This window comes from Orycteropus afer, unplaced genomic scaffold (genome assembly GCF_000298275.1).
Source record: "Orycteropus afer afer isolate SDZICR_OR568_19922 unplaced genomic scaffold, OryAfe1.0 scaffold00061, whole genome shotgun sequence".
NCBI classification, from domain to species: domain Eukaryota; kingdom Metazoa; phylum Chordata; class Mammalia; order Tubulidentata; family Orycteropodidae; genus Orycteropus; species Orycteropus afer.
The window spans coordinates 1927926-1937860 of record NW_006921648.1 but is presented as its reverse complement, the minus strand read 5'-3'; the positions used below and the strand labels follow the sequence as shown (position 1 = coordinate 1937860).

The 9935-nt window shown below is 43.4% G+C and overlaps 1 protein-coding gene across 1 annotated transcript; it reads right to left on the bottom strand.

Annotated features, from left to right (window-relative positions):
* Positions 1-2368: 2368 nt before the first annotated feature.
* On the bottom strand, positions 2369-3307 carry LOC103196049 (olfactory receptor 1F1-like). Its single transcript, XM_007939702.1, has one exon. It carries the CDS (start codon positions 3305-3307, stop codon positions 2369-2371), a length of 939 nt encoding a protein of 312 aa, XP_007937893.1.
* Between the last annotated feature and the right edge of the window lie 6628 nt (positions 3308-9935).

The following is a 9935-nucleotide window of genomic DNA, read 5'->3' as shown; positions in this document are numbered from 1 at the left end:
TTTGGTCAATGACATGAGACAAAGTATATGTGAACTGCTGTATGAAAAGTGAATTTACTCTGTAAATCTTCACCCAAATCCTAATAAAAAAAAAAATATTAATGAATATTCTTAGGCATTCCGAAGTGCTCAATTTTTTTGTACAGTACAAATTATGTTCAGGCCTGGGCAGGTCGAGTTGTACTGTCTCCCACAAACTGCTTCACCTCTGAGCATCTCTTCCCTCATCCCAGATCTTTTGGTTAACACCAACATTCCATGTGTACATGACTCTCCCTCCTAGCTTACCCTTCTACTCACACTCAAAGTATGAAACATGGCCAAGTGATCTTAGTAAAATCAGGGAAACTACCTTAAAGAAATATAAGGTAAAATTTAAGAAAATTCAATCAAATGGTCTATTTTTCCCCACTTTTTAAAATCAAAATATTTAACTCATCCAGAAAATAAATAAATAAATAAATTCTTGTGTGATAGATGGTTTCCAAAGATGTCCTCCCAGTTAGTAGCTTATCCTTTCACTTTTTTGACAAAGATTTTTCAGAAACAAGAGTTTTTCTTTGTTATGAGGTCCTGTTGTCAAGTATTTAATTTTACTTGAATCCACAATCAACACCCATGATGCAACCGTCGAGAAGTGAAACTGCATGTTGCATTTGGCAGATCTACTGCAAAAGACCTTTTTTTTGCTCAAGAGCAAAGATGTTACTTTGAGGACTACGGTGCACCCGATCCAAGCCATGGTATTTTTAGTAGCCACATATGCATGTGAGAACTGGCCAGTGAATAAAGAAACCTGCAAAAGAATTGATGCATTTGATTTGTGGTCTTGGCAAAGAATATTGAATGTACGAGGACTGCTGGAAGAATGAAAAGGTCTGTCTTTGAGGAAGTATTGCCAGAATGCTCCTTAGACCAAGAATGGCCAGACTCCATGTTTCCTATTTGGTCATGTTGTCAGAAGGGACTAGTCCCTAGAGAAGGTTATCTTGCTTGGGAAAGTGAAGGTCAATGAGAAGGGGAAGGACCCTCAATGACACAGTGGCTGGGACAGTGGGCTCCAACGTGGCAACAGCTGTGAGGATGGCTCAGGACCAAGCAGTGCTCAGTTCTGTTGTCCATAGGGTCACTGGGAGTCAGAACCAACTCCATGGCATCTAACAACAACAACTTTGTCTTTTGCTGTTTGTGCTTCTGTTATATTAGACAAACTGTTGTTAAAAGCTTGGCCTAACAGCCTTACTTCTGCTTTTCCTTCTAAGGATTTTGTGGTTACTCCTTAACCATTTAGGTCCTTCATCCATTTTGAGTTTGGTTTTGTATATGGTGTGAGTCATGGATCCTGTTTTCTTTTTCTGCATATGGAAATCCAATTTTCCCAGAACCATTTATTGACAGGACTCTTCTTTCCCCACCAAATGGATTTAGCACTCTTGTAAAAAATCAGTTGAGCATAGATGTGTAGGTTCATTTCTGGACTCTTGATTCTATTTCATTGGTCTATGAGAATGAAAGCAGCGTAAACGTCAACTCAGAATGTACAGTGGAACCTCAGGGAGCATACAGAAGGAAAGAGCACCAACACCCGGGTGCCACCCAGGGATTCTCACGCAGTTGTGCAAGGTTCAGCCCAGCATCAGTATATTCTAAAAGCTCCCCAACTTATGCCAACAGGCCTCCAGGATTAAAGACCACTGTTGTAGATTCAGGAGCCGGGTGGCGTAGTACCTAAGACATTTGACTGCTAACCAGAAGGCTGGTAGTTCAAATCCACCAGCCACTCCTCGGAAGGAAGGTTGGGCAATCTGTTCCCATAGTGATACCACCTCAGAAACCCAAGGAGGAGTCATTATGAGTTGGATCCAACTCGATGTCTGTGCATTTAGTGGTGCAATACTTAAGGGTTTGGTTGCTAACTGAAAGGTCAACTGTTTGAACTCACCAGCCACACTGCTGGAGAAATATGAGGTAATCTGCTCTAGTAAAGATTTAAAGACTCAGAAACCTTATGGAACAGTTGGGCTCTGTTCTACACAGTCACTGTGAGTCAGGTTTGGGTAGACTGCAACAGATTTGGGTTGTAGATTCTGAGAGCATTTCCAAAAGGGAAGGGAAAAATATTCATTAGCTGAGAAGGTTTTCAAAGTGACCACTTAGAAAGGAAAAGCTTAAGCTCTATGTAAAATATTTTATCACACAATAGTTAAAAAATATATCATTAACTATACCTGGCTATAGTTATGTCAGAGCCCTTTGACAGGCATCTGTACTTAGTCTTAGTTCCTTGCAGACACTGAGACATAGATTATTGCATTACAATGAGTTGGCAGGTTTCTATACCTGGGATTGGTGGTCCATGATTCTTCCATCAGTTAGAACATAGGTTCCTGCCAATCACTGTTCTTAGAGCCCCTTTCAACTCCTTGTTCCTGAGGCTGTAGATGAATGGGTTCAGCATGGGAGTCACCACTGTGTACATCACAGTAGCTGCAGTGTCTGTCTCAGCTGAATGGGAGGATGAAGGGTTGAAATACACAGCAATGATGGTGCCATAGAAGAGGGAAACCACAACCAGGTGGGAGCCACAGGTGGAGAAGGCCTTCCATTTTCCCTTTGTGGACGGCACTCTCAGGACTGCCCAAGTGATACAAATGTAGGAAACCAGGATACAAACAAATGGAGGGATCATAATCAGGGTGCCCTCAGTGAGAATCATGATGTCATTGAGGTGTGTTTCAGAGCAGGAGAGTTTCAGGAGAGGAAGCACATCACAGAAGAAGTGGGGGATCGTGTTGTCTGCACAGAATGAGAGTCGGGCCATCAGCAGGGTGTGCAACAGAGAATTCAGAATGGCAATGACCCAGGATCCAGTGACGAGCAGGACACAGAGCTGAGGGGTCATCTTTGTTGTGTAGTGTAACGGGTGACACACAGCCACAAAGCGGTCATAGGCCATCACAGCCAGGAGGAAATTGTCCATGTCAGTAAATCCAAAGAGAAAGTACATCTGTGTGAGACACCCCAAGAAGGAGATGGTCTGACTGCCAAGTATGTGATTGGTCAGCATCTTGGGGACAGTGGTGGAGGAGAAGCAGACGTCCACGAAGGACAGGTTGCTGAGGAAGAAGTACATGGGGGTGTGCAGGCGGGAGTCTGTGCTGATGGCCAGGAGGATGAGCACGTTGCCCAGGACCGTGGCCAGGTACATGCTCAGGAAGAGCACAAAGAGGAGCTGCTGCTGCTGGGGCTGCCTGGAGAGCCCCAGGAGGAGGAACTCGGAGAAGCTCGATTGGTTTGCCCCTCTCATGGTCGTGGAGCCAGGTTAATGCACTACAGCAACTTCAGAAACCTAGACACAGAGGCTTGAAATGGGGCAAATCAAGTTGCAGGTCAAGCCATGCATGCAACCCAGTTAATGGTTTCACTAGAATAGAATCAGCCAATCCCAACGATACACTCAACTTACAACCCTCAGTCTTGGTGCTGCTCCTACTGTAATCACTGGCTCTTATTTTGCATGGTGAACATTGAAAAACACACAGGCCTATACACAGACCAACTCTATTTCTGTGCTTCCATTTCCCAGTTTGCACCCGAAGTCCTTCATCACGCCTACAGAGACAAGAGAAACTGCTGATCATGCCTGGGTTTATCACAAGTTCGAGCTGATGGATGCAGGCCTCCTACTCTACTGCTCCTGGATCTGGAAGAACGTCATGTCTTCATGGACAAAAATGTCTCCTCTGCTGTAGCCATACCTGGGGAGGTTGATTCTGTAGCTGTGTTCTTCACCTCCGCATAACGGGCCAGTGCTTCTCTTTATTGTGGGTGTTGGAAATGTTGGTAATATAGGCAGGTCCTGCTCAGGTGAGCAGCAGGTGTTCAGCATGATGGTCCTCTGGGTAGAAAAGGTGTTGGAGGGATCACAGAGGAAGCATTTGCTGGAGCCTCCATAGCCACTGGGACCAGACTCCCTGAGAGCCTCATTAGAGACAAGAAGAGAGTAATTGTCCCACCCATCTTTTGGCCCCTTTGGACCAAACAATGATGACAAAGATTAGCTAAGATTTAGATAAAATTTTTCGGTCAAAACTTTCAGATCTTAGACACGGAGACATCTTGGTGGATGTAAATCTCAGGAAAAATTCCTTTGCTCTTCTAGTTCTGTTTCCAGGGATGTGGAAATTCAGTTATTAAATCCTTTTCTTCACTAGAGGGCAGCATACCATTGGCTGATTAGCGCTGCTTGAGAAGCCCACTGGCCTTGTGGAGTTGGCTGTATGTAAGGGTCCACACAAGAGACTAAGAATATCATACACAGAGATCCTTGAAGTTCTTGAGCAAATCCCCAAAAATACAGCGTATAGAAAGTATACAGAAGAGATTAAAAGTGAAAAGATGAGTATGGTTAAAGCAGAACCAGGTATTAAAAATTGGGAGACAACCTTCAGGTGGAAAACTTGAAGAAATGATTATTCAGGCTGAAAAATGAATTAAGTCTGTTGAAAAAAAATCATACAATGGAAATTGAGGCAGCCTTTAGTTTGACTGCTAACTAGAAGGCTGGCAGTTCAAATCCACCAGCCACTCCTCGGAAAGTAGGTTGGGCAATCTACTTCTGTAGTGATAACACCTCGGAAACCCAAGGAGGGGTCACTATGAGTTGGATCTGACTCAACGGCAGTGTTTCGTTGGTTTCATTGGTTAGTGGAAGAACTTCCTGCTAATCAGTGGAAAAAGCAACTATAATCATCATTCAGTGATCTCAGTGTTTTGATGAGAAAATGATGTAATTAAATGCTATATTATTAAAATGTCTCCATGTTATTGAAATCTTCCAAAAAATGATTATCTTCTCACATCCCATGTTCAGAACTGGGGCTATCCCTTTGTTTTCTTTGTACCTCTTGCTTTCTCATGTATCACTGATCATCTCGAAAGATGCTGAGGGGCAGCACATTGGGAACACATTACAAAGCTGGACTTAGTCCATGCAATCATTTGGGATAAAGCCTAGTCTGAAGGGGCATTGTCCCAGGGAGAGCCCAGCAAGCTGTGATGGATGACTCTACACTCCTTGTAAATGAAGAAGAACGTGGCATCAGGATTGGAGGAAGTCTCATTAACACTCTGTGATATGCAGATGACACAACCTTGACTGCTGAAAGTGAAGAGGACTTGAAGCACTCACTGATGAAGACTACAGCCTCATTTAGAGATCATACCTCAACATAATGAAAACAAAAGTCCTTACAACTGGACCCATTAACAACATCATGAGAAATGGGGAAAAGATTGACCTTATCAAAGATTTCATTTTACTTGGATCCACAGTCAACGCTCATGAAAGCACCAGTCAGGAAATTAAATAACATAGTGCATTGGGCAAATCTGCTGCAAAAGTACTAAAAAGCAAAGATATCACTTTGAGGACTCAGGTGTACCTGACCCAAGGCACAATATTTTCATTCATTGCATGCAAAAGCTGGACAGTGAATCAGGAAGACCAAAGAAAAATCGATGCCTTGCAGTCATGGTGTTGGTGAAGAATATTCAGTATACCATGAAGTGCTGAAAGCATGACCAAATCTGTCTTGGAGAAGTACAACCAGAATACTCCTCAGGATCAAGGATGGGGGGACTTTGTCTCCCATATGTTGGTCATGTTGTCAGGAAGAACAGGGTCTGGAGAAGGAATCATGCTTATTAAAGTAGAGGGTCAGTGAAAAGTGAAGACCTCAACCAGGTGGGTTGACACAGTGGCTGCAACAAGGGGCTCAAACAGCGAGGATTGTGAGGACGGTGCGGGGGGAGGGGGAGTAGTGCTTCCTTCTGTTGGAGAAGAGGTCCCCTGAGTCAGAACCGACCTGACGGCACCCAATGAAAACAACAGACCCTTTTAGGATACGCTTCAAACCCACATGCTTTAACCTTTTCTCAGAGTGGAAGCCCCTACTCCATGCCGTCACAGTGGGGTGTGGCCCCAAGGTCATGTTATCCTTTATGACCTCCCCCTTTGCCATAGCTGAGGCGACCAGGGTATTTGGAACTGGGATTGTGGGGCAGCCAGTGCATATCATTCTGTGGCTTGGCTGTAATGTGTAAACCCAACCCTCTTCTCCTGCTTCGTTGACTGCCCATGGACTGAGGAGCAGAGGGGACTGCAGAGAGGGGTTTAAGAAGGAAACACACAGAGAAGAGAAGGGATTAGTCTGAGGAACTCCTCCTGGTTTTCTAGTTCTGGGGTCAGTCCTTTCCTGATGCTTGGCTGCCCTTCAGCATTTTTCTGTAAGGGGTCTCAGCTACAAGTAACAGACACCAGCCCTGGCCCACTTTAGCAGAAGAGGATTTCATGAGAAGAATATTGAGAAAGATTAGGCAGGAAGCTTGGGGCAGTGAGTTCATGTTCATGGTGAAGAATAATCTAGAAAAGAAGAGGGAGAGTTGACTGTACAACGTGAAGAATGGAGTCAATGGCACTGAATTGTACACACAGAAATTGCAGAATTAGTGCATGTTTGGCTGTGTAATTTTTCAACAACAGTTTTTAGTATTTTTTTTTATTGTGATTTTGGTGAATATTTACAGAGCAAACTCACTTTCCATACAGCAATTCACATACACTTTGTCTCATGACATTGACCACAATTCACCACAAGGCAACAGCTCCCCTCTCACTTCCTCCCCATAGTTACCTCTTCCCTGTGTCCTTCCCTCCATGCACTCCTGTCCCCTGAGCTGTCTCCCTGTGCACACACAGCCCTTCTTCCATGATTGTTCTCTCCAAGGAGTGAATCTACCTCAAGTAAGTGTTCAACTCATATGCCTGTCTTTTGCTTGGCTGGAAACCAAAGGTGTGGGTTCATTCCAGATGTGAAGGGCAGCTAGGGACCATAATCTCAGGGGTTCCACAAGGCTCTATCAGACCAGCAAACCTGGTTCCCCCCCTTTTTTTCCCAAAAGCTTTTGAGTTTTTTCCCAAATGCTTTTGAGTTTTTTCCCACATTGTTCTCCCTCTCTATCCAGGGTCTCCTACATAGATCCCCCTCCGAGTGGTTGACATTGGTAGCCAGGCACCATTTAGTTTCTTGGGTCTCATAGTCATATACGCTGAGGATCACATGGTGTACCAGTCACTGGAGTAATTCTTTCCATGGATCTTTAGTTTCCTTCATTCTTCTTACTCTGGACAAGGAGAGACCCATCGTTGCATCTATTATGGCTGCTTGCAAGCTTTTAAGATCCCAGTTGCTACTCACCAAAGTAGGAGGTGAAACAATGTTTTGTGTAGTGTGTTATTCCAATGGAACCTGATGTCCCCTGTGACTATGGTCCTGAGCCCACAGGTTCAACTACTCAGTCTCTCTGGGTAGCTGGCTGTGACCAAATAGTGACTACAACCTTGTCCCTTGTCAGCTATACTATACACCTGGGAATTCAGATCATACAAATACATTTATAGGACCATTGTCTGCCAACCCTATACATGGTCTTGGGGACACTCCCCACTTTATAGACATAACTAATGGTTCAGCCTGTCCATCCATCTATCCACCCACATACCCATGTTTGCCTTCACTGACAGTGCAATACTGTATGTGTAAGAGGGGTCATCTTTGTTATCTGTACCTCCCATATACCTCTCTATATATTCCTCTTCCTTAATGCCACTATGTTGATCATTCACATTTGGTATATTGCCCTTCTTTTCACCCAAATCAATACTTATGTCTACCTATCTAACAGTGTTCCCTCCCTTCCCCTTCCACTCCTGGTAACCAACAAAGAAAATATCCTTCCATAGATAAACCTTTCCTTGAGTTTTACAATAATAGGCTAACACAATATTTGTCCTTCTGTGATTGACTCATTTCACTCAGCATGTCCTCCAAGTTCATCCACGTTATGCGGTGTTTTGCAGATTCTAGGTTATTTGTTAGGGTTGCATTGTATTCCATTGTGTGTATGTACCAAAGTTTGGTTATCCATTCCTCAGTTGATGGACACCTAGGTTTTTTCCATCTTTTGACTATTGTAAATAGTGCTGCAATGAACATGGGTGTGCATATGTCTGTTATTGGCATGGCTCTCACTACTTTAGAATATATACCTAGTAATGAAATGGCTGGGTAAAATGGTATTTCTAATTCCAAGTTTTTAAGAAATCGCCATACTGCTTTTCACAGTGGTTGTACCATTTTACAGTCCCACCAGCAGTGTATGAGAGTCCCAATCTCTCCACATCCTTGCCAGCATTTGTTATTTTCAACAACAATTTTTTAAAAGTAAAACCTATTAGGTCACAAAAGGAAAAATTGTGTGATCTCACTTATATGAAATAAACAAATATATGGGAACCACAGATTACTAGTTGTCACCAGATGGAGAGGAAAGAGGCAGGAAGACTATTTGCTTAGGAGACTGTGATTATGTCAATGATGGTAGAATAACATGGGAAAGATAGTGAGAATGAGTCCACAGCCTGACTGTGATCAGCATTACTGGATCACCCCAGCAGAAATGATTGAAGGGACGTATGTTTACTTGTATATATTTTCATTCCAATATACCCACTTCTCACCTGCGTACGTGGCCAAGTTCCAAATGCTAGATCGATATGGAAATTTTGGCATTATGCCGAAATGGAGGATGACCACGTGAGATCACAAGATGGAAGATCATTACATCATTACATAGCTGCCCACATAGGTCATTACATCAAAGCCAAATTTCATCATTATGTACCTGGCAAACCCCTGGGAATCATGGCCCAGGCAACCAGACAGAACCTTAACCATCACAGCCAGTGTTACTCTCACCTGACATCTCCGCGTTCATTACTGCCAGATTGTGAATGTGCAAAATAGTCAGATAGTAGCTTTGTTACTATTGTCATATATGTGAAATGTCAGATAACAAGATAGTCCATAAGTGAAGAGTAGGTGTAATCAAAAAAACAATATTCAGCACCTCTCAAACTCACCCGGAGGCTGGACACCCAGGCGGAGAAGGCCACTCAGCCTGTGCCAGGACCCACATCATGGCCCACAACCACCTGGGAGGACGCTGAAGCCACCGCCATGAGACACTAGGTGTTGCTGCCTGTGGTTCACATGTGCCTATCACCGGACATGGCTGCTACCCCTGGCTTTTCTCTGGAAGGAGATGCCATTTCTATCCTCCAAGGCTGTTTGCCGTACAAACTTCCTCAAAGATGCTGTAGCCTGGAACAAAGGCTGTAGGCGCCTCTGCTCACAAAATGCCAAGAAAATCAAAGAACTTGCTGTATGGGATCAAATTGTTAACAGCAACTCAAAGGTCAGATAGGAAGCTGAGGGGAAGTGAGTTTATGTCAATATGGGAGGAACACATTGGAAATGGAGGATGAGAATGGCTGCACCATTCCAAACATGTCCTCAATGTCACCATATTGTAGATGGAGAAACTGGGAAACTGGTGTACATTTTGCTGTGTATATTTTCAACAACAACAGCAATTTATGCAGTAAAGCAAGGGCCCATGGAGAATTATCCCCAACAAGCATGTATTAATTTCATAGTCACAAAGTTTCGCTAGTTTGAGTTTTACACCATGGATGGGAGATGGAGGTATCCATTGGAGACTATTCTTTTTAGCTATAGGCTTGGAATCAGATGTTTTATCTGATTTCCAAAACAAGATACTGACACTGAAGGAAAAAGCCTTCATCCCAGCAAACTGTTTCAGAGTGTCTGAGAGAATGAGTGAACACAAGAGAAAGAAAAGCAAAGCTGATGATTTTAATAGAATCTACCAACACAGTTGGAAACCAAGAAGAATCACCGGTAGTTAGAAAATTTGGCCTTGTTGACAGAAATAATGCTGGAACTCGTATGGTAGAATTTTGCAAGACCAATGACTTGTTCATTGCAAACACCTTTTTTCAACAACACAAA